The sequence below is a fragment of the Anolis sagrei genome, chromosome 6, assembly GCF_037176765.1.
Source record: "Anolis sagrei isolate rAnoSag1 chromosome 6, rAnoSag1.mat, whole genome shotgun sequence".
Lineage (NCBI taxonomy): Eukaryota > Metazoa > Chordata > Lepidosauria > Squamata > Dactyloidae > Anolis > Anolis sagrei.
The window spans coordinates 20,331,080-20,355,788 of NC_090026.1; the positions used below are offsets into that span (position 1 = coordinate 20,331,080).

At 42.2% G+C, this 24,709-nt stretch overlaps 1 protein-coding gene across 2 annotated transcripts in view; it reads left to right on the forward strand.

The window, feature by feature from the left end:
- Positions 1 to 1,348: 1,348 nt before the first annotated feature.
- Positions 1,349 to 24,709, forward strand: part of EPS8L1 (EPS8 signaling adaptor L1) — a 55,035-nt gene continuing 31,674 nt past the window's right edge. Inside the window, exons 1-7 of one of the 2 annotated variants that reach the window (XM_060780440.2) lie at positions 1,349 to 1,454; positions 15,035 to 15,094; positions 16,021 to 16,064; positions 19,625 to 19,683; positions 20,809 to 20,970; positions 22,163 to 22,312; positions 22,814 to 22,896. In XM_060780440.2, the coding sequence (XP_060636423.2) occupies positions 15,078 to 15,094; positions 16,021 to 16,064; positions 19,625 to 19,683; positions 20,809 to 20,970; positions 22,163 to 22,312; positions 22,814 to 22,896 (515 nt within the window). In that variant the 5' untranslated portion in view covers positions 1,349 to 1,454; positions 15,035 to 15,077. Of the gene's footprint in view, positions 1,459 to 15,034; positions 15,095 to 16,020; positions 16,065 to 19,624; positions 19,684 to 20,808; positions 20,971 to 22,162; positions 22,313 to 22,813; positions 22,897 to 24,709 lie in introns of both variants that reach the window. The other variant, XM_067469880.1, reaches the window with a different exon arrangement.

Consider the following 24,709-nt stretch of genomic DNA (forward strand, 5'->3'; position numbering starts at 1 on the left):
ACTCTGTGCTTAATTTGGAAAAATGCTGCCCTCGCAGAGCTCAGGCGGTGTTGTATTTCAGTGTCAGTGTTGACTTTTGTGGAGAGGTGGCTGCTAAGGTAGTGGAAAGGTCAACATTTGCTAATGTTAAGCTGTATCTCTGGCATTGGAGAGGGATTGGCTGGTGACTGCTGGAAGACCACATTGGTTTTCTTGATGTTCAATGACAGGCTGAGCTTTTCGTATGCTTCTGTGAAGGTGTAGATGCACCTGAAGATGTAGATGCACCTGAAGATAAAGTATACTAGTAAAAAAAATGGCAAAAAGAAGCCAGAAAACAGTTTTGTTTTGTGTTTTATGACTGGTGGAAATAATATTTAATAGATATACAGTAGTCTTTCAGTTAATCAACTTGGTCAACTGAGAGTCTACTGCATATACATATAATACATTTCTTTGGTATTTTACATATAATACATTTCTTTGGTATTTGCAGATGCGAGATTAATGTAGTTTCTGGTGGCTTGAGACTTACTATTAAAAATAGGCCTAACTAATACTATATTTTGGGAGCCCCCGGTGGTGCAGTGGGTTAAACCACTGAGCTGCTAAACTTGTTGACTAAAAGGTCGCAGGTTTGAATCTGGGGAGCCCCAGCTTCTGCCAACCTAGCAATTAAAAAACATGCATATGTGAGTAGATCAATAGGTACCACTCCGGCGGGAAGGTAATAGCGCTCCATGCAGTCATGTTGGCCACATGACCTTGGAGGTGTCTATGGACAACGCTGGCTCTTTGGCTTAGAAATGGAGATGAGCACCAGCCCCCAGAGTCAGACACGACTAGACTTAATGTCAGAGGAAAACCTTTATCTTTACTAATACTATATTTTATACTACCAGGCATGGGCAAACTTGGGCCCTCCATGTGTTTTAGACTTCTACTCCCACAATTCCTAACAGCCCATGCCTGTACTATACCATGTAATACATTCTTGACTTGAGATAAATATTGAAATGCGGTAATTAAAGGCAAAATTTAGTGTCTTATACATGTATTTTTTGAGAATTATTAAGTTCAATGCTTTTGAGAGTTCCGATTGCTTGAGTTGTGGTTAACTGTGAATATACTGTAATAATAAAGTAAGTCAAAGCTACCTTTGTTTATTCCCAATTAGCCAGGGTCAGGCTGCCTTCCGGATTTTCTCCGAGCCTGAGTTTCGAGTTTCATTTCAAGTACAATGATGTGTATGTGTGAGAGAGGAAGGTGTTCCACAAATGACCGCAGCAACGCAGGTACAGCTTACCTGCCCAGGTATGCAAAGGGGTGTGGTTCAGCTGGTTGGCTCACCTGCACAGGGACCGGTAGGTCTCACAACACTTTGTAATTCCTGCTTGCCGTGCCGGATGCCAGCAGCTCGGTGCTCCGAAAAGCGATGGTAGGAATTGGGGCCGAACACCTGCGAAAATAGGACAGTAGGTAAATGTGGACATAGGAGAGAATCGGAGTGGGGGAAAGGGAAATGAAAATGCATGGTGTGCCCAGGATGGATCTAACCTTCGCTTGATTTGCATTGCAGTTTCAAGTTCTCTTGTACTGAAAGGAGGTTTAGTGGAGCGGAGTGACACCATTTGCAAACCAGCCTTTCTGAGTGACTTGATGGCAGAGCAGAATTGAATAGGGTTGGAGTCGAAATTTCTAGAAAAAGGGCAAAAAGTGCACTCACCGCCATATAATGCTGTTTGAAACTGCACTATGTGGTCAATGTAGATCAGGCATGAGCAATTTTGGGTCCTCCAGGTGTTTTGGACTCCAACTCCCACAATTCCTAACAGCCTCAGGCCCATAAGCTTAAGCGGCTGAGGCGGAAAAGGAAGGGGCCTGAGGCTGTTCGGAATTGTGGGAGTTGGAGTCCAAAACACCTGGAGGGCCCAAATTTGCCCATGCTTGTTGTAGATTCAGATAATGGAGTTAAACTGCATTATATGAGTCTAAACTAACGATAGGCTGTATTATATGGCAATGTAGATAAGACCTCAGTTTACCAGAACTCTCAAATAACCAGATGTCGCAAACAACCAATAAAAACCAAAAGCAGATAATTTGAAAACATAATTATCTTCCTGGTTTGAAAGTGTTATTCCTGTTCAATTGTGAACTGCAGTGCTTACTTTGAAAGTAGTTGTTCTACTTCTGAAACTTCATTTTTGTGGCTGGTGCAAATTATGTTGAATTGGTTGAGACTCGATGAGAAAGGCATTGAATAACAATAGCAAAATGGGGTGCAGGATGTCCCTTCTGCAAAAGCAGTTTAATAAACGTTTTCCATGTGTTTACAGTAGAATCAATTGGGAAATGCCATTCATAACTCAGGAATAAAAATCATGTTACATAGTGTAATAATTCAATTTTAAAGCTACTTTTATAATATAGTGAAATTGGGTGTCATTATGTTTGTCTGTATTCATGTTTTACTTATAGTATTTTGATATTAATGTCAAATTGGAGCCCCCGGTGGCACAGTGGGTTAAACTCTTGTGACGGCAGGACTGATGACCAACAGGTCGGAGGTTCGAATCTGGGGAGAGCACAGATGAGCTCCCTCTGTCAGCTCCAGCTCCCTATGCGGGCACATGAGAGAAGCCTCCCACAAGGGTGGTAAAACATCAAAAAACATCCAGGCGTCCCTTGGGCAACGTCCTTGCAGACAGCCAATTCTTTCACAAGAAGCGACTTGCAGTTTCTCAAGTTCCTCAAGTCACTAAAAAAACAAATCAAGTCAATACCTAGACTGGAAGTATTTGTAAAATTTTATAATGAATGTTTTGTAAATGAAGGTACATTTAGCCACAATTTCTCATTTTCCTTAATGTATAGTGAGTTTTAGGAACTATATTAGCTAGGTTATTTTTAATAGTAACCCTCAAGCAACCAGAAACTACATTTATCCAGCATTTATCCCCAGGGGTGCCCGTTAAATGAGGATCTTCTGTTCTTGGCTTTGAAGTAAGAGCACAGTTTGTTATATGAAATTTTCCTGTGTTAAGGAAGCACTGTGCCATCTCAGGAATAAAAACAATGTTATAGATAGTGGGCCTAAATAGGTTTCTGTTATTGCAAACACAAACTTAAAACAAAATAAGGTGGATAGGTTGACGTTAACTACTTTCTTCTTAATTATGAGCTAAATGGGGAAAAGCCAGGATTCTTCTTTAAGTAAAAAGTCGAAAATTTATGATTGTTTACTGAACATGTTGTTGTGGTTGTTAACTTTATTAATGTATTGTCAAAGGCTTTCATGGCCGGAATCACTGGGTTGTTGTGTGTTTCCCAGGCTGTATGGCCATGTTCCAGACGCATTCTCTCCTGACGTTTAACCTGCATTTATGGCAGGCATCCTCAGAGTTTGTGAGGTCTGTCTGTCAGACCTCACAACCTCTGAGGATGCCTGTCATAGATTCAGGCAAAACGTCAGGAGAGAATGCTTCTGGAACATAGCCATACAGCCTGGGAAACACACAGCAATACAACTTTATTAATCCTGGGTTATGGGCTCAGTGGTATGGAATAATGGAATTTGTAGTTTGGTGAAGCACCAGCATTCTTTGCCAGAGAAGGCTAAAGGCCTAGCAAAACTACAACTCCCAGGATTACATAGACTGAGCCATGGAAGTTAAAGTGGTATCAAACTATATTAGTTCTACAGTGTAGATGCACTCTAGGTGCAACAAAGCCTGAATTTTGACTCCTATATGTCTTTCCTTAAACTGTTGTTGTTGTTGTTTATATTACCTGTGAATGGATATAATTCTGTTAATTCTGCTACTTTTCCTTCAAAGTTTCCATCAGATGTTACCACAAAATTATTTCTGTGACCAAAATTATTTAAATTTTTAAGCTCACTTAAGTCAAAACACTACCAAGGTGTATTTACATGGCAAGATTAATGCAGTTGGACACCACTTTGGCTCAATGTTATGGAACAATGCAAGTTGTCATTTGGTGAGGCCCCAGCACTTTTTGAACCTTGTAAAACTACAAATCCCAAAGTTTGTAGTTTTACAAACCTTGCACTGAGCCAGGGCAGTTAAACTTCTGTTGAACTGCATTAATTCTACAATGTAGATCAGACAAAGGCAAACTTTGGCCCTCCAGGTGTTTTGGACTTCAACTCCCACAATTCCTAATAGCCGATAGGCTGTTAGGAATTGTGGGAGTTGAAGTCCAAAACACCTGGAGGGCCAAAGTTTGCCCATGCCTGGTGTAGATGCATCCTACAGAAATAAAATGGCGTTTGCTTCCTCCAGTTTGACAAGAACGCATTGAACAACGCACTATTTTGCATCCACAATATGTTTTGAAAGTAAATACAATAAAATGAGCAGCTTTCCTGGCCTAGCAGCCCTTCCTCGACTATAAAAATGCTTTTAAAATATATATATTAAAAAGAGAGAGGGCATTATGACACGTAACACAAGGCACGGCAAGCTCAAAGTCACCTGTATTGATCCAAAGTGTGATACCTGACTTGTTTGCCACTTTGGAGAGTATTTGGAAATGATGTACCATGCAAAGGGAAAGTGGTGTATGCAAACTCCAGCTCAACTAGTAGCAGGACAAGTTGACACAAGTTGCAAGGATTGATTGATGTTATGCTCCAACTTCCAAGGGGTCAAGTAGCTACACATTTTAACTTTTGGGAATTAGATTAAAAACATTTCCTCTAGTGGTGCTTCTACACTGTGGAATGAATGAAGTTTGACTTCCCTTTAACTGCCATGGCTCAATGCTATTGGAATCCTGGACTTTGTAGTTTTACAAGGTCTTCGGTCCTTTCTGTTGGTGCTTCACCAAACTACAAATCCTAGGATTTCATAGCATTGAGCCATGGCACTTACAGTGGTGTCAGACTGCATTCATTCCACGATGTAGATCAGACGTGGGCAAACTTGGGCCTTCCAGGTGTTTTGGACTCCAACTCCCACAATTCCTAACAGCCTCAGGCCCTTTCCTTTTCCCACAATTCCTAACAGCCTCTGTGACTGAGGGGGGAAGGAAAGGGCCTGAGGCTGTTAGGAATTGTGGGAGTTGGAGTCCAAAACACCTGGAAGACCAAAGTTTGCCCATGCCTGGTGTAGATGCACCCTAGAAATCTCTAGATCCTCAAGTGTTACCTTCTCCAATGCAATTCTATGATCGGCTTCTAGCCGAAACTGATTGTAGAGTTGAGCTTGAAGACTTAGAAATTCTCATAGAAGGGAAAAAAGCAATTTCTTAATGAGAAGCCCATGACTTTCATGGGATTTTCTTGGGCAAGAACTAATCAGCAAAGACTTGCCGTTGCTTCAAGTGGGCCCTTGGCATCCACTTGCATTTGGTTCCAAAATCTTGGGATGTTCAAATCCTGTTATATACAATAGTATGGTTGTTGGTTTTTTTGTCGTGTCAGGAGCAACCTGAGAAACTGCAAGTCGCTTCTGGTGTGAGAGAATTGGCCATCTGCAAGGACATTCCCCAGGGGATGCCTGGATGATTTTTTGATGTTTTATCATCCTTGTGGGAGGCTTCTCTCATGTCCCCGCATGAGGAGCTGGAGCCGATAGAGGGAGCTCATCTGCCTCTCCTCAGATTTGAACCTGCAACCTGTCGGTCTTCAGTCCTGCCGGCACAGGGGTTTAACCCACTGTGCCACCGGGGGCTCCAGTGAAATGTCCCTTATATAAAATGGCAAAATTAAGGTTGATTTTGAGAAATTTTTTTAGTATTTCCAAGCCATGGATGGTTATTTATTTATTTATTTATTTGATGACAAACGCGTTGCATAAATAAATAAGTATAATACTGATAAAATAAAGGGAGCACAAGCTGCTAAATATTTTTAGATCAAAAACAGGCAACAGTGACCGCGTGGTCTGTAGCTTTAAACAGTTCTTCCTCCATGTGTGAGGCAGGACCTTGTGGGCAAGCATACAGATGCGGAGTTGATTGTTTTGCTCCACGGTCACACGAGGTGGAGGATTCTTTTAGGTCGTGCCACTTGGCCAGGTTGTCTTTTGATCTGCCAATTCCACTTCTGAGTCTGTTCAGGGACTTCCAGGTTGCCCAATCTAGGTTTGTCCCTGGAGGAAGACCCTCGTTGGGGACCATCCAGTTGGAATTGCCTGATTTTACTGCTCACAAGGATATTCTTGTTGTTGCTGGAGGAACATTGCTGGAGGAGTGATGGTTCTCATGAAACTTTTCCTTGATTTAAGTCTACTGGGAGGAGGCTGATAGCCATTCAGTGGGTGGCTTTCACAGTGTTCAACCTTATTTTTCTCACAATTGGCAGCAACTTCCCGTCACGCATTTGGCGGCGGGGGGGGGGGGGGGGCAATGCCAAGTAGCTTATGAAGTCTATCAGCAGGTGTAGGTTTAAGACATCCTGTCATTATTCTACACGTCTCATTCAATGCTGTATTCACCTGCTTTGCGTGGACAGACTTGTGCCAAAAAAGGCAGGCATACCCAGCAGTTGAGTAAGACAAGGCCAAAGCTGATGTTCTTACTAGTTTTGGGTCTGCATCCTATGTGCTATTAGTAAGTTTTTGCAAGATGATATTGCATGAATCTACTTTGTGATTGGTGTTCACACAGTGTTTCCTAAATGTTAGTGTTCGATCTAAGGTGAAGCCGAGATATTTAGGGTGGGAACAAGCTCCCCAGGTAACTTTCAGTTTCTTGTTGGCTTCAAGATTACGTAGTTGGCTTCAAGATTACGTAGATGGAAAGCACACACTTGTGTCTTGGCAGAGTTAGGCTTCAGGTGGTTATCTTTGAAGTAGCTTGAGAGATCTTTCAGGGCATTAGTAAGTTGGTTTTCAACTGTTTCAAAGTTTTTTGTTTGTGTTGTTAAGGCCAAGGTCATCAGCGTTATTCCAAAATTATTAGATGTTCAAATCCTATTGTATACTATAGTATAGTGAAGTATAGTAATGGCGCTCCATGCAGTCATGCCGACCACATGACCTTGGAGGTGTCTACAGACAACGCCGGCTCTTCGGCTTAGAAATGGAGATGAGCACCCTCTTCCAGAGTCGAACATGACTACAAATTGCCAAGGGGGAACCTTTACTGTAATTTTATATTGTTGTATATTCATATGTTTTACGTAATTATGATGTTGTTGTTTATTGTTTGCGTTTTCGGTTTGCGTTCAGTTGTTCTTTACTGTAATTGTTGTTTGGGCTTGGCCTCATGTAAGCCGCTCCGAGTCCCCATTGGGGAGATGGTGGCGGGGTACAAATAAAGTTGATTATTATTATTATTATTATTATTATTACTATTATTATTATTATTATTATTATTATTATTATTATTTACCTTTACGTATAATGTAGTGAAATGACTCTTATATAAAATGGCAAAATCAAGGTTGATTTTGAGATTTTTAAAAATATTTCCAAGCCATGGATAGTTAAATTCATATAGAATACACAATATGGAGGATAAACTATACAGAAACTACATTAAATGTTTCTTTTTTCACCTTCTACAGTAACAGGGATTAATCTTGTAATGTCACTCTAACATGGGGACAACCTCTTTAGCAAATACTTCTGTTTCAGTTTCCAAATAGGAAACACTTTGTGTACATGTGTATTTGAACGACAACCTATGAGCAACTATGGTTTATGCTGAATGGCATCATTGGAGGTTATTCCTAGGTCTCAGGTTTTGGCAAAGAAATCTCAGGGCCTGATATGATCCTGAACTGATACCCTTATGCAAGCCTATGTTGTAGTGAATGCCTTATTTGTACTCTTTTGTATCAAGCTTTAGGGTAAAAACTTTACTATACAACAAGAAGAAAGGCTCGAATTTGAGTGTAACAGTTGAACATAGACCTTAATTCCTCCAAAGAGATGACCCTCACACTAGCCCAAAATTCTTGCTGACTTGGATTGCTGTGAGCATTTTCTCCTGATATTTCGGCCACATCTATGGCAGGCATCCTCAGAGGTTGTGAGGTCCGTTGTGAATTAGGACAAGTGAGGTTTATATATCTCTACAATGACCAGGATGGGAGAAAGAATTCTGGTCTCTTTGAGGCAAGTGTGAATGTTGCAATTGGCCACCTTGACTAGCATTGAATAGCTTTTCAGCTTCAAAGCCTTGAAACACAGAAGCCATTGAAATCCACAAGCATGTTGACAATTTCAACAGAAAGGAGGAAACCATGAAAATGAACAAAATCTGGCTACCAGTATTAAAAAAAATTCTAAAATCAGAACAGTAAATAAAGAGCAACACCTAAGAAACAGGGGAGCAAGCTTGTTTTCTGCTTCCTTGGAGACTAGGACATGGAACAATGGCTTCAAACTACAAGAAAGGAGATTCCATCTGAACATGAGGAAGAACTTCCTGACTGTGAGAGCCATTCAGCAGTGGAACTCTCTGCCCTGGAGTGTGGTGGAGGCTCTTTCTTTGGAAGCTTTTAAACAGAGGCTGGATGGCCATCTGTCAGGGGCGCTTTGAATGCAATATTCCTGCTTCTTGGCAGGGGGTTGGACTGGATGGCCCATGAGGTCTCTTCCAACTCTATGATTCTATGATTCTATGAATTCCAGACAGGAAACAATCAGGACCAGGTAACACCTCCCAACAAAGGATTCCCCTCAGGCAGGAAGCAGACAAGCTTTGAAACTTGAAGGCCATTCAGTGCTAATCAAGGTGGTGAATTGCAACATTCACACCTGTCTCCAACATGCAAGAGTTCTTTCTCCCACCCTGGACATCCCACAGATATGTAAACCCCACTTGCCTAGTTTCTACAGACTTCACAACCTCTGAGGATGCCTTCCATAGATGTGGGTGAAACATCAGGAGATAATGCTTCTCTGTAGCATGGCTATACAACCTCACAGCAACCCAGTGATTCCAGCCTTTGACAACACATGCTGACTTGCCTTGTTGTTGTTGTGTGCCTTCCAGTCATTTCCAACCAATGGTGATCCTAAGGTTAACTTACCACGGGGCTTTCTTGACAAGATTTGTTCAGAAGAGGTTTAGCATTGCCTTCCTTTGAGGTGTAGAAAGTGGGATTTGCTCCAGGTCACCCAGTGGGTTTCGTGGCCAAGCGGTGATTTAACTCCAGAGTCATCATCCAATGCTCAAACTATTTGTAATATCTAGGACTATTGAATATCTGGGAAGTAACCCTGAGGTTACCGAATGGAAGAGGAAAGAGTGCACTGCATCTTCCAAGGAATTATTTCACATTTAAGACTTCAGTTTGCAAGGATCAGCCCAATCATTAGGCAGAGTAAAGCAATTGCCTCAAGAGGCAGATACTGGAGAGCAAATAGCTATTTGTATGCCTGCACTGTTTTCTCTCTGCTGAGAGATGGAGTTTTTTTATGCCACCAGTGTCTTCTAGAGTCCCTAAAAAAAAACCCTGCTGCTTCTCTTGGGAGAGAGGACACTCCCATTGCTAGTACTGAAATAAGAGTCATCTACTAATGGTGGGAGGAAAAGGCATTATGTTGCTCACCACTTCAATTGAGGCTGTGTTGATATGAGCTGTCTTTCCAAATCTATTCCAGGATAAAATTCTGAGCATAGCAGTAAGATTTCCACTTACTCCACTTTGGCAGAAAAAATGAAATGCAAAGATATAGAAAGGGGGATGCCTGGCTTGACAGCAGTATGTGCAAAAAAGATCTTGGAGTCATCCTGGACATCAAGTTAAACATGAGCCAACAATGGCATGCGGCAGCTTAAAAAGCCAATGGGATTTTGGCCTGCATAAATAGGAGTATAGTGTCTAGATCCAGGGAAGTCATGCTTAACCCTTTATTCTGCTTTGGCTAGTCCACACCTAGAATCACACTGTGTCCAATTCTAGGCAGCACAATTGAAAGGAGATGTTGACAAGCTGGAATGTGTCCCGAGGAGGGTGACTCAAATGATCAAGAGTTTGGAGAACAAGCCCTATGAGGAGTGGCTTAAAGAGCTGGGCATGTTTAGCCTGCAGAAGACAAGGCTGAGAGGAGACGTGATGAAGGCCATGGATAAAGATGTGAGGGGAAGTCACAGGGAGGAGAGAGAAAGCTTGTTTTCTGCTGCCCTGGAAACTAGGACGTGGTACAATGACTTCAAACTACTATGTTCAAGGTGGAAAGGAGATTCCACCTGAACATTAGGAAGAATTTCCTAATGGTGAGAGCTGTTCAGCAGTGGAACTCTCTGCCCTGGAGTGGGGTGGAGGCTCCTTCTTTGGAGGCTTTTAAACAGAGGCTGGATGGCCATCTGTCGGGGATGCTTTGAATGCGATTTTCCTGCTTCTTAGCAGGGGATTGGACTGGATGGCCCATGAGGCCTCTTCCAACTCTATGATTCTATTATTCTCTCTCTCTAGCAATTTCTCAAAATCTAGTAGTTAGTTAGAATTACCTAGGATTTCTAGAGCACCTGGTCATAATAATAATAATAATAATAATAATAATAATAATAATAACTTTATTTATACCCCACTACCATCTCCCAAGGGACTCGGTGCGGCTTACATGAGGCCGAGCCCACAATACATCAATACAAGCAATAACAACCACAATACAAGGCTAAATACAAATACTAATACAAAGCAATTAAAATAAATCTCATACACAAATAACATAAACATTGAACAATTGCACAAAACACATTTAAAATCTATGGCTGGGCCAAATGTAATTAAAGTTAAAAAATAATGCTGGGCATGAACAAGACAGAGGAGTCATAGGTTCACTACTTGGTGTTTGTTTTTTTTAAAAAAACTGGATAGGAGATTGGAAATAATCACCTGAGGCTTCTATGTTTATGCAAATCTGGAGAATAATGGAATGTTTATCTCTAAGAGCGCATCTACACTGTAGAATTAATGCAGTTTGACACCACTTTAACTGCTGTGCTCTATGCTATAGAAACGTGAAAGTTGTAGTTTTACAAGCTTTCTCTGCTTTCAGAGTGTTGGTGCCTCACCAAACAACAAATGCATGGATACCATAACATTAAACCATGGCAGTATCAAACTGCATCAAATCTGAAGTGTAGTTTCAGGCTTAGGCTGCAGCGGTTTAAACCACTAAGCTGCAAAACTTGCTGAGCAGAAAGTCAGTACTTCAAATCTGCAGGACAGGATGAGCTCCCATCATTAGATCCAGCTTCTTCCAACCTAGCAGTTCAAAAACATGCAAATGTGAGTAGATGGCCACATGATCTTGGAGGTGTCTACGGACAATGCCAGCTCTTTGGCTTAGAAATGGAGATGAGCACCAACCCCCAGAGTCAGCCATAATTAGACAATGTCAAGAGGAAACATTTACCTTCAGGCTGATAAAAATATGGAAACACAGCCAGCACTAAAAACATGGCATCCTTTATTTGGAAGCCCATCTAACTTTGTGGAACTAAGTGGAAGGAAGGGATGGCATTTAAACAGGATTGTAGTCTTTTCTCCCACCCCTCCGATTTTAAGCCATATACACAGTTTAAGCTCTGGCTTATGGCATCATAAGCTATCAACCTGTGCAAATATTGACTTTGTTGCTTCAGTTCAACCACTGCTTGTACTAGATCTGTACATAATTGAAAACTGTTGGAAAAATCTGTGCCGGAGATAGATAAAGCAGATCTAAGAACGAGAATCACTTCCCATCCCTGAGGAAAAGGAAAACATAACCATGGCTTTTGACAGTCGGCCCCTTGCCCATTGTATGATCTCTCTCTCCCTCCCCCCATCTCTCTATATATGGGTAAAGTGGTAAAACAAGGGACTGTTGGCTCACCTCCAGGAATTATAGACACCTAGCCAAGCATAAAGTAAGTGGAATCCCGCCTTCAATAAACAAAGCGACCTTGCCAGGTGAAACAAAGCAGGCGTGGCAATTGGCAAGAGATGCTGCAGGACGCTTGGGAGGGAGGGAGTGGGGCTTAGGTTTGACTTTTTCCTTCAGTGTATACACAAGTATGCACACCCCATGTACTGTTAACAGTCCCAAATACAACGAATCTCTATTTCTACACTGAAGGCCACATACCACATTTCAAAAAGGGGAAACAAAGACATTATCATAGAATCATAGAGTTGGAAGAGACCTTGTGGGCCATCCAGTCCAACCCCCTGCCAAGAAGCAGGATAATTGCATTCAAAGCACCCCCCACAGATGGCCACCCAGCCTCTGTTTAAAAGGCTTCAAAGAAGGAAGCTCCACCGCACTCTGGAGCAGAGAGTTCCACTGCTGAACAACTCTCCTAATGTTTTTCCTAATGTTCAGGTGGAATCTCCTTTTCTGTAGTTTGAATTATTATTATTATTATTATTTATTTATTTATTTATTTATTTATACTCCACCACCACTCCACCAAGAGGACTCAGGGCGGCTTATATGAGGCGAAGCACAACAATACAGCAACGATACAGCAATGCAAATAAACAACGTACAACAATGATAAAATGTAAAAATAAAAATAAGATACAAGAAACAATATAAATAAGCACATCAAACAATGTAAAATCACAATAATTTAAACACAAAAATAAATCACAGTGGGCAGGTCCAGTTCGAAGTCATCACTCCGTGTACTAGTCTCCAGGGCAGCAGAAAACAAGCCTGCTCCCTCCTCCCTGTGACTTCCCCTCACATATTTATACATCGCCTTCATCATGTCAGCCTTCTCTTCTGCAGGCTAAATATGCCCAGCTCTTTAAGCTGCTCCTCATAGGGTTTGTTCTCCAGACCCTTGATTATTTTAGTAACCCTCCTTTGGACACATTCCAGCTTGTCAACATCTCTCTTCAGAATTGGACACGGTATTCCAGATGTGGTCTAACCAAGGCAGAATAGAGGGGTAGCATGACTTCCCTAGATCTAGACACCATACTCCTATTGATGCAAGCAAAAATCTCATTGGCTTTTTTAGCTGCAGCATCACACTGTTGGCTCACGTTTAACTTGTTCCCCACAAGGACTCCAAAATCTTTTTCACACATACTGCTGTCGAGCCAGGCATCGTTCCCCATTCTGTATCTTTGCATTACTCTTCATTTTAGAGTAGGGATGCAATCAATGGACTTCCAGATGTTTTGGAGGAGAACTCCATAAACCCATTGGCCATATAATGTGGGGCAGGTGGGAATTTTCCATCTTCCTCGCCTCAAGCGCCTTAGAATAACTAAGGCATAGGTCAAATATGATAGTGCTCATGTTGTTTTTCAGATATGGAGATAGACGTAAGCTTGCAAGAGATCAGATAGGCTGTTTGCTTAAGGCAAAGGGGATTAGAACAAGACATCAAATCCAGAGTTTGTAATATGGTAAAGAGGAAATAAACTCTGAAATCCAATGCCTTACATGTTTGCACTAGCAACTCTGAAGTCTGTCAAAGGAGATTGAGCTTCTCTTGCCAATCGAAACTATTGTTTCAACAGAAGGATAGAAACTAGAAAGTGTTATGATAGCTTGGCGTACTCCAATCCAGTTCTCCCCAAATGCATTACACAACTCCCATCACCCCCAACCAGCATGGCCATGGAAGTTGTAGTTTAGCTCATCTGATGTTGTTGTGTTGTTGTTTTTTAAAATCGTGTTGGAAGCAACTTGAGTAACTGCAAGTCCTTTCTGGTGTGAGAGAATCAACCATCTGCAGAGATTTTGCCCAGAGGACACCCAGATGTTACCATCTTGTGGGAGGCTTCTCTCATGCCCCCACATGGGAAACTGGGGCTGACAGGTGGGAGCTCACCCCATCTACAGAGACACTCAGCAAGTGAGAGTCCAAAAGTGGTAGGCTCAAACCCAGAACCTCACTCAATGGCTGATACCAAATGAGCGACTCCTCCCTGGACACACAGAAAACTGGGCGACTTGGAAGGCGCTGAACAGACTGCGCTCTGGCAACCACGAGATGCAGAGCCAATCTTAAGAAATGGGGCTACAAAGTGGAATCCATGACATGCGAGTGTGGAGAAGAGCAAACCACTGGCCACCTGCTGCAATGCAACCTGAGCCCCGCCACATGCACAATGGAGGACCTTCTTGCGGCAACACCAGAGGCACTCCAAGTGGCCAGATAATGGTCAAAGGACATTTAATCAACTACCAAGCTTGCAAACTTTGTATTTCGTTTGTTTGTCTGTTTGTTATAAAATGCAATGCAACATTTTGGTCTGCTCCTGACACGATAAATAAACCCCATCTTGAGTATAGCCCATATATTGGGGAAACTGTTAATTGCCATCAAGTTGTCTTTGACTTTCTCTATAATCAGAGATCTCCAAATTACTCTGTTATCAACGGTCCTGCTCACGTCTTGCAAACTAAAAGGCATTTAGTTTCTCTAGTTGCTTCTATCCCTCTGGAAGGCAATCTTTGTATTTTCCTGCTGCCTTCTACCTTACCAAGCACTACTGTCCCTCAAAATGAGTCATGTCCTTTCATGATATATGTCCACCTATGACAGTCCCACTTTAATGGATCAAGCCCAATGCAGTTTGACACCACTTCCAGGAAAAAAAACACAGGCCTGATTTACTATTTAGCCCATTTACTTATCTAATTGGCAGTCTTCCAGTCTCACATTTCAAATTAGTTGATCGACTTCCTATCAGCTTTCTTCATATCCAGTTTTCACACCCAGTCATTGAAATCAGAATTCATATGGCATGGGCAGTCCTAACCTTGATATTTAAGAATTGGGAATATTGTGTTGTCGAAGGCTTTCATGGCTGGAATTACTGGGTTGTTGAAGGTTTTTCGGGCTATATGACCATGTTCTAAAAGCATTCTCTCCTGACATTTCGCCTGCATCTATGGCAAGCATCCTCAGACCTCACAACCTCTGAGGATGCTTGCCATAGATGCAGGCGAAACATCAGGAGAGAATGCTTCTAGAACATAGCCATATAGCCCGAAAAACCTACAACAATCCATTGGGAATATTGTTTCCCAAACCCTAGCTGCTGGTAAAAAGCCATATCTTGTGCTTTACAGTCTGTCATAGGGGACTGATAACCTGTTTCTTTTGTACTTATCAGGTTTATGCTGTGAATCTCAGAGAAGACAACTTGTACTGACATCATGAGTGATTCAGGAAGGTAAGAATGACAATGAGATTTTGGGTCCATTTTAGCCTGATCCACTGCTCAGACAGACACTGCCACCAGTGACTGGAAGGGGTGGCTTGTCTCCATGTAGCCCAGGCATGGGCAAAATTCAGCTCTCCAGGTGTTTTGGACTTCAACTCCCACCATTCCTAACAGCCTCAGGCCCCTTCCTTTTCCCCCTTAGCCACTTAAGCGACTGAAGGGGAAAAGGAAGGTGCCTGAGGCTGTTAGGAATGGTGGGAGTTGAAATCCAAAACACCTGGAGAGCTGAATTTTGCCCATGCCTGGTGTAGAAAACAATGATGTTACTGACTCAACCACCCATATGCACAATTGCAGATTTTGGAGTATTTCAGAAGTTTGAGTAAGAGATGCCCAACCTATATGTATTACTCCATGTCCTATCTTATCCATTTGATTTGGGTTAGAGGTTTTTTTAAATCATGATCAAATACTGCTGGAGAAATAATAGCAAATGGAGCAAGTGAAGGGCCCAAACAGCTCCAACTTCTTATAGCCTCTTGGCAAGTCAACTTGCGTTTCGGCCACTATCATTCTCACTCTATTTCACTTCCATTCTGGATGGAGGCAATGGGTGTTGGTGACTTCAGGTCTAAATTGGCTGAGGTTTGCTACAAAAATTATTGGAACAAAAATTTGCTGCAAAACCTACTGGATCGGGAACTACGTTGCTTCAGTAGAATTACAAAATCTTCTCAAGTTAAATTAAATGGCATCCGTTTTCTGTATGAATTATGGATCTTTGTCAATTGTTGCAAGATGTCAGGATAAAGGGGATAACTGTCTCCGGGATTCTCAAAGAGCCTGAGGGCTTAATGGTTTCTGAGAAGGAGGAATGGTGCTCTGGGAATTTACGCTTACAGGTTTTTTTTTCAATAGTCTGTTTTATCTTCCAGCCTAGTTGGTGATGTCTCAAAGCCCAGTGCCAGAGCCATATATGGTGAGTTTGCGGGTGCGGGAATGTATCACAAGGATTCCTTCATAACAAGGAGGTGGTAATGATCAGAGCCTAACGAAAGCCTCACTTCCAACTCTCCTATCCTTGGCCAATTCAAGGTCACCGGCTCTCATAAGAACTGGTTCTTTTATACCACAACTTCCTTAACTTGACATGTCCTGTGCCTTACTGTCCTTCTCGTGTTTCCTGTGAAACTTCTAGTTAACGCTTTAATAAGTGGGTTTGGTTGTATTCATCGTTTGCCCCACCCACTCCTCGCCTTCCCTCCCTTCCTCTGACAAACCCCCTGCACTCCAGTCTAAATAATACATTCCTTGAATGCAGGGAACTAACCTTATTAATTTACAAAACTTCAGGAAGCATTCCTGTGCTATGCAAAAATAATATTTATACTCTTTTGCAAATCAGTTTCCTGTAAAACCTGTAAAATTCTAAAGCAGTGTTTCTCAACCTGGGGATCAGGACCCTGGGGGGGGGGGGGGTCACAAGGGAGTGTCAGGGGGTCACCAAAGACCATCTGAAAACACAGTATTTTCTGTTGATCATGGGGGTTCTGTATGGGAAGTTTGGGCCCATATCATTGGTTGGATTCAGAATGCTCTTTTATGGAAGGTGAACTATAAATCCCAGCAACAACAACTCCCAAATGTCAAGATCTATTTTCTCCAAACTCCACCAGTGTTCACATTTGGGCATATTGAGTATCAGTGCCAATATTGGTCCAGTCATTGTTTGAGTCCAGAGTGCTCTCTGGATGTAAGTGAACTACAACTCCAAAACTCAAGGTCAATGCCCAGCAGACCTTCCAGTAGTTTCTGTTGGTCATGGGAGTTCTGTGTGCCAAGTCTGGTTCAATTTCATCATTGGTGGAGTTCAGAATGCTTTTTGATTGTAGGTGAACTATAAATAATAATAATAATAATAATAATAATAATAATAATATTTACTTATATCCTGCCACCATCTCCCAATGGGGACTCGGGGCGGCTTACATGAGGCCAAGCCCAAACAACAAATTACAACAGAGTAAAACCGGAAATGCAAACCGAAAATGCAAACAATAAACAACAACATCATAATTACATACAACATGTGAATACATAACAATATAAAATTACAATAAGCACAATCACAGTGACAATGGGCGGGCTACATGTAATAATTGAAAGAAAAACTAATTAAAAACTAATTAAAAACTCAGGTGAGACAAAGGAGAAGCAGGTTATTTGTGGAGGAGGGCTCATTATAGCGGGGTTTGAGGAATCAAGTTTTCCCACGGGGGGGGGGGGGATGGGACGGGGGGATGCTACATATACTCCAATGATGTTGAGTCTAAGCAATAGTGTAAGGTTATACCTACTCACCAAAGGCACAGTGGAAGAGTCAGGTTTTAAGGTTCTTTTTAAAGGTTTCTAGGGTAAATCCCATCAACTACAACTCCCAAATGACAAAATCAATCCCCCTCCCAACCCCACCAGAATACAAATTTGAGAGTATCGGGTATTTCTGCCAAATTTGGTCCAGTGAATGAAAATACATCCTGCATATCAGATATTTACATTAGGATTCATAACAGGAGCAAAAATACTGTTATGAAGTAGCAACAAAAATAATGTTATGGTTGGGGGGGGGGGGTCACCAGAACATGAGGAACTGTATTAGGAAGGTTGAGAGCCACTGCTCTAAAGACTATCCTGTGCTATAATAAATTATATATACATAATTTTTCAAATTAGTTTGCTAAAGGCTGAACTGTTCATGAAGGTTTAATGTGGGAGGAGGTTGTATTTTCCTTGCTTGTATCCCATATTTTGTTGTGTTTTATCAAGCTGAAAGGTGTCATTTTCACTTGAGAGAACAGCTACAATCTTCTCCCCTAGATCCCTGCAAATTGAACCTTCTAGGTTCCTTGAATTAGAGGGGGCTATTTGATCTGAAAGAACTCTGGAATTTAAAGTTGGGTTTGCCGGGTTGTAAAACCCAAATGTTGTCAACACCAGCCTGAGGCACTAGCTACCGGAGAAACTGTAAGAAAAGAGGAGAAGGGTGTGTGTAATTCTCACAAGCTAAACTGGTTCCCCGAGGGAGAGGCAATAATTATATCCTTGTGTTATAGGAGAGGTAATGGCTCTTTAAAAACAGAAATGTCTTCCTTAGAGGGATAAGTCACTAGGTGACATGAAGTCCTGTAATCAGATGAACTTGAATCAGAATTTGTCTACATTGTGTTACATTCCCTTTCATTATGGGTGTTAAATTGGTTAAGATGAATGCTCCTCTATAATCACTTCCGACTTGTAATTCTTGACTCGAAATTTCTGTACTGTAAGTCTTCATTTATTGGGTTGCTGGGAGTTTCCCAGGCTGTATGGCCATGTTCCAGAAGCATTCTCTCCTGACTTCTGGTTGCTTCTGGTACCAAGGCAGTGACATCTCCGGCCCATTCTCTGTTAGGATATCAGCCAGCACGCCAATGCTTTAAATCAAGAAATAGTTTTCTAAGATCTACTGAGATACTTGGAGGAACACTTCAGCAAGCAAGAATCCAAAAGTGGCAGGCTAAAACCTGGAACCTCCATCATTGGTTGATACCGAATGAGAGACTCCCTCCTGGGCACAGAAAAGACTGGGTGACTTGGAAGGCACCAAACAGACTGTGTTCTGGCACCACAAAATGCAGAGCCCACCTTAAGAAATGGGGCCACAAAGTGGAGTCCACAACATGCAAGTGTGGAGAAGAGCAAACTACAGACCATCTATTATAATGCAGTCTGAGCCTTGCCACATGCACAATTGAGGGCCTTCTCATAGCAACACAAGAGGCACTCCAAGTGGCCAGCTACTGGTCAAATAACAATTAGTATAATGCCAAGTTTTTAGCTCTGTTTGTGTGTGTGTGTGTGTGTGTGTGTTTACAGCTGTACCCCTTAGTTCGCTTCTGATATGATAAATAAATTCTCTCCTGACGTTTCACCCACATCTATGGCAGGCATCTTCAGAGGTTGTGAGGTCCTGTTGATGTGGGCAAAATGTCAGGAGAGAATGCTTCTGGAACAGGGCTATACAGCCTGGAAAACTCTCAGCAACCCAATGATTCTGGCCATGAAAGCCTTCAACAGCACATCTTCATTTATTTCCACGGAACCCCCAGTGTTGCAGTGGGTTAAACCCCTGTGCTGGCAGGACTGAAGACGAACACATCACAGGTTCGAATCCGGGGAGAGGCGAATGGAATCCCTGAAATGTCTCACAACTGGTGTGTACAGCTTCTTCAGCTAAGCAAAGTCCTCTTGTTGGTGGTCTGCAGACAATCCAATATGTGCCACCTTGCTTTTTATCCCTGATGAAAAACAAAAGCTGTGTTTGGGAAGGAGGTTTATGAGTTGTCTTGCCATTCCCCTTCTGTGGTCTATTGAGTTAGAGCTGCGGAAATCTGACTTGTAGTTGTGTGTGACCCAGCCTGTACTTTCCAATTGACTGCTTTAGTCAACATTCCAAGCCAGTTTCTCCTCCATTGACTAATGTTTACTATTTTTCTGCAGAGCAAAGGAAGAAGTATTCCAACATCATCATGGCAGATGTTTCCCAGTATGCTGTCAATGTAGGTGTCTCTTCAACATTTGAGTTTGGATTGTGCTGAATTTTAGGGAACCATAGCTGAGGATTGCATAGATGAATTGAGAATGGAAGAGAGCATGCTATTTGACTGTTGAATGTTGTTATACTCTTTTTATATAGTTTTTATTTAAATTGTATATTTAGGCTTATGGTTGTGGGCACCATGGTGTGCTGGTTGTTAGCTGCCCTGAGTCCCTCTGCGGAGGTCGAGATAGGACAGGATACAAATGTCCCGGGGAAGGTCAACAGTTTGAATCTGCTGATGGGATGAACTCCCATTGTTAGCCCCAGCTTCTGCCAGCCTAGCAGTTTGAAAACATGACATGTGAGTAGATCAGTAGGTACTGCTTTGGCGGGAAGATAACAGCGCTCCATGCAGTCATGCTGGCCACATGACCTAGGAGGCATCTATGGACAACGCCGACTCTTCAGCTTAGAAATGGAGGTGAGCACCATATCCCAGAGTTGGACCCAACTAGACTTAATGTCAAGGGGAAACCTTAACCTTTTACTACCTATTGGTTATCTCCAAATAGTTTAAAGGTACACCTTGTATGTGTGGCATGAAAGCCTCATTCTAGGTCTTGATTTGTTAGCTTTAGACCAGGGTTCAATAGCATGCATTCATTTCTTGCAGAATCCTGCTTAAGCTTGTGTTTGGGGAGGATTTTGTGTGTGTGTCTTCACAAGTGATTTCAGTAAAGTTGTTAGGGTGGCATACAAGAAAATAGTTCAGATGTCAACATAAAATCACAATAAATTGATAAATGCCAATTGGGATAATGTTTTGTGGGGCAGGAGTGCAGAGAGATACAGAACTGGCAACATACACAATATAACAGAAGGAGTAAACCAGACATGGGCAAACATGGGCCCTCCAAGTGTTTGGACTTCAACTCCCATGATTCCTAACAGCCAATAGGAAACCCTAATTCTGCTCTGTAAGGCCAGGACAAATGGAGGTGTCTTTCTCTGGAATCAAAGAGTGAAAGGTATTATGCAATGGAGGGCAATCCCTAGTTTGAAACCAATGAAGTAAACTAAAAGAAAATGTCAGGGATGTGTAATTGATATGTCCATATCTCATTTGCTTTTTTATATCCTCCAGCATCTGGTGACCTTTTCAATTGGGGAAGAAGATGATCTGGCATCTGTAGAGGATGCTACCAGGAAACTGTCCGTCATGGATGCCCAAGGGAAGATCTGGGTCCAGGAGATGTTACTTCAAGTCAATGGGTCGGCCATCAAGCTCTTTGACATAGACTCAAAGGTGAAGGAGCAACCAAGGAGTATGATGTTGGAGGCTAACATGGTTAAACACTTCTGTAGAGCTTGGAAGGGGAAAAGTCACAAGTAACAGAGTTCACTACAAGTAGTTATGTTTTGGAGTGTAGCAGATATATAATTGTGATGGCACGCCTGAACCTTTGGGAAAAATCTGTAGTGTCTGGCTTTACTCGAGGGCTATCTGTATACCTTCTGTTAAGATTGAGACTCTTAACACAGAGAGGCACTTTAGGCAAGATGAAAAGATAACCAAACTGAGTTTACTGAAAACAAGATGAATGAAGGGTTAATTCCACCCAGGACTATTATAAGGTAACTTAAATCAGTACATTACAAAAGAAGCCTTTGCTGGCTACAGTCATCTCTGGAGTCTTCTGCCTCTGCTGCAAAGTGATGGTTTACAAGCTGGTGCTTATAAGCTGTCTCAATCTTCTTTCTAATGAAGCTTAAGCTGGTCAAAAGCTTCTGTTGCCACTGGGACTGATGGTATAAGAATACTACTTATACCAGATGCTAAGGATGTCTGGTTTTTTGTTTTTGTTTTTAATTTCTTGGGCCTAGGGTTACCAGACAATACACAAGCCACTATTCTCTGTAGCTCTACTGCAGAAAAAGGAGTCCAGCAAAGGAGCTCTATACAGGCAAATGGAACAGATCAACTAAGGCTGGCCTCTTGGGGGGGGGGGGGGGGGAGGGTGTTAAGCTCCACCCCAAAAGTAATACAAAGGAAGGTATCTACACAATTGGGAAAACCTATAAACGGGAAAGTAAAACAGAGGAGAGGAAAAAGCAGAGCTAAGACTTCACAATAATGGAGTTACATTTTACACATAAGACAACAAGGAAGAGTAAAATTACATTTCTGGTGACATTATTAGCAACTGCGAATTGCTTTTTAAGAGCAGGTGAGGAAATTTGACAGGAATCTAAAAAGTATAGCTTAACGGGGGGGGGGGGGGTCATTCAAAAGGACAAAAAAGTAACAAAACTAACAACAAATTTCAAGTTATTTTGTCAACATAGCAAGGAATGAAGATTACAGATAATTTCAGAACAAATCCTGAAATGTAACTCCCAGACTTGATCCTTGTGTTGCAATAGCTCTTCTGTAGAGAAGGATGTATACTGGTTTTCTGGGGTGGCATATCATTGGGTGACTTTGTCTTCCCTTATAGGAAGAACTGGAAAACTATGGATTGGCAGCTGTGGCTCGTTGCGAGGCTGTGAGACCCGAGTCCCGTTCCCAGTCCTTGCTTCTGCTTGTGTGCCAGGATCCTACTCAGCTGAAACCTGATGTTCACTTCTTCGAATGCAACCTTGTTGGGGTAAGGACATTTAGTGGTATGCTTTTGGAAATGGCTGTGTGGTGACATCTTGTTCCATGTACTGTAAATTGCATTATACTTACCTAAAGGGGCCTCTGGTGGCACAGTAGGTTAAACCACTGAGCTGTTGAACTTGCTGACTGAAAGCTTGGCAATTGAAATCCGGGGAGCAGGGTGAGCTCCTGCTGTTAACCCCAGCTCCTGCCAACCTAACAGTTCAAAAACATGCAAATGTGAGTAGATCAATAGGTAGTGCTTCTGTGGGAAGGTAATGGCGCTCCATGCAGTCATGCCGACCACATTACCTTGGAGGTGTCTATGGACAACAGCTTAGAAATGGAGATGAGCACCACCAAAAAGAGTCAGATATGACTAGACAATGTCAGGGGAAGCCTTTACCTTTACCTACCTAAAGCATGTATTCTTTGAGGTTTGAGGTAGTAGAAGAGTTATGTCCACTTTGACTGAGCTTTCAATCTGATTTCCCTTTTGCATTTCCAGGCAGAATTGATCCGACAAGACATTAACAGTGCTTTGCAGGACTTCAAGTCAGGGGGAAATACCCAACGGAAGGAGGCACTCAGGTGAATAAAGATCCATACACCTTACTCACAAGCAACAAATACTCATATCCGGATGTATGTATGATCTAAGCAAGAGTAAGGAGGAGATGATTTGGGCGTAGTGCTGGTTTCATCCCTGAAGCTGGACGCTCAAGTTTTGGCATTGACAGCAAGTGTGCATTTGCACAGCTTAAACTAGTGCATCATCTGTGGCTATTCTTAGAGTTGTCTGATCTGACCACAGTGACACACCACTTACTTGCATCCTGTTTAAAATTCTGGGATGTGCTCTTTATAGGTCTATCTTGAAAAGTATTTGGAAACTTCGTACATTTAAAATATTTCAGGGCCAGGTGCAGGGAATTTGTGAGTCACTCTTTACAACAGTTTTGCTCTCTACTGATCTGTTTCCAGACGTAATTCAATGCTGGTTCTGCCTGTCAACGTTAATGGACTGGATGAGGGCTAATAAGTTGAGGGGAAATCAGACAAAACAGAGATCAGTCAGAAGGTGGACCAGGGGTGTGGGGTTACAGCCTGTGTTGGAGGGGGCCACACTCCCTTTAAAGACACAGGTTTGCAGTCTGGGGTGATACTAGATTAATTGCTGACACTGTAATCCCAGGTATCAGCGGTGGTCAGGAGGACCTTTGCACAATTAAAACTTGTGTGCCAGCTGTGCCCATACTTTGAAACACCAGATTTGGCCATGGTCGTCCATGCCTTAGTCACATCCCATCTGGACCACTGCAACACTCTCTACATGGGGCTGCCTTTGAAGATAGTTCGGAAGCTTCAACTGGTCCAGAGATCGGCAGCCAGATTACTATCTGGAACACCATACAGGGAGCGCACAACTCCTATGTTATGGCAGCTCCACTGGCTGTCAGTTTTCTTCTGGGCTAAATACAAAGTGCTGTTCATTACCTAAGAAGCTCTAAATGGTTTGAGTCAAAACTATTTGAAAAACCGCATCTCCATGTACTATAATAATAATAATAATAATAATAATAATAATAATCTTTATTTATACCCCACCACCATCTCCCCAAAGGGGACTCAGGGTAGCTTACATGAGGCCAAGCCCAACAATACATTACAGTAAAATAAAACCGAAACAACAGTACACGCAGTATGATTAAATCAATAAAACATAAGAATACAATAAAAACAGCATGACCTAAATACAGTGTAAAATCAATCCCAAGGGCGGGCCACATGAACAAGTTAAAATGATAACACTCAGGATGAGATAGGGATGAAAAAGAAGTAGGAGACTGAGTAGTGGAGACAGGCCTTCAAACAGGGAGGGGAATGTGCAAAATAAAGTCCATTATGAGAACAAACCTTATGGGAGGAACAACAAAAGAGAATATCATATCACTCCCCAAAGGCACAATGGAAAAGCCATGTTTTGAGATCTTTCTTTAAGGCTGCTAAGGTGGGGGCTTGCCTAATCTCACCAGGCAATGAGTTCCAGAGTCGGGGGGCCACAGTGGAGTGCTGCTGTCAGTGGAGGAGGCCCTCCTCTCAGATCCACCCCCATCCCAAATACGGCTGGTGGGAACGAGAGAGAGGGCCTTCTCCATGATCACTCCCTGGCTCTGGAACTCCCTCCCCAAAGAATTAAAAATGGGCCCCTATCTCCTCTCCTTTAAAAAGCTTTCAAAACATATCTATGCACGTTAGCTTATGGAGAGAAGGAGGACTAATTACACCTTATATACACACCAGCTTGTTTTGTTGAGCATCTACCTTTGTTAATCTGCTGTATACCATCTTAGCCTCAATAATATTAGTTGGATTTTAAGAGTTTTAAATGATCAAATACAGG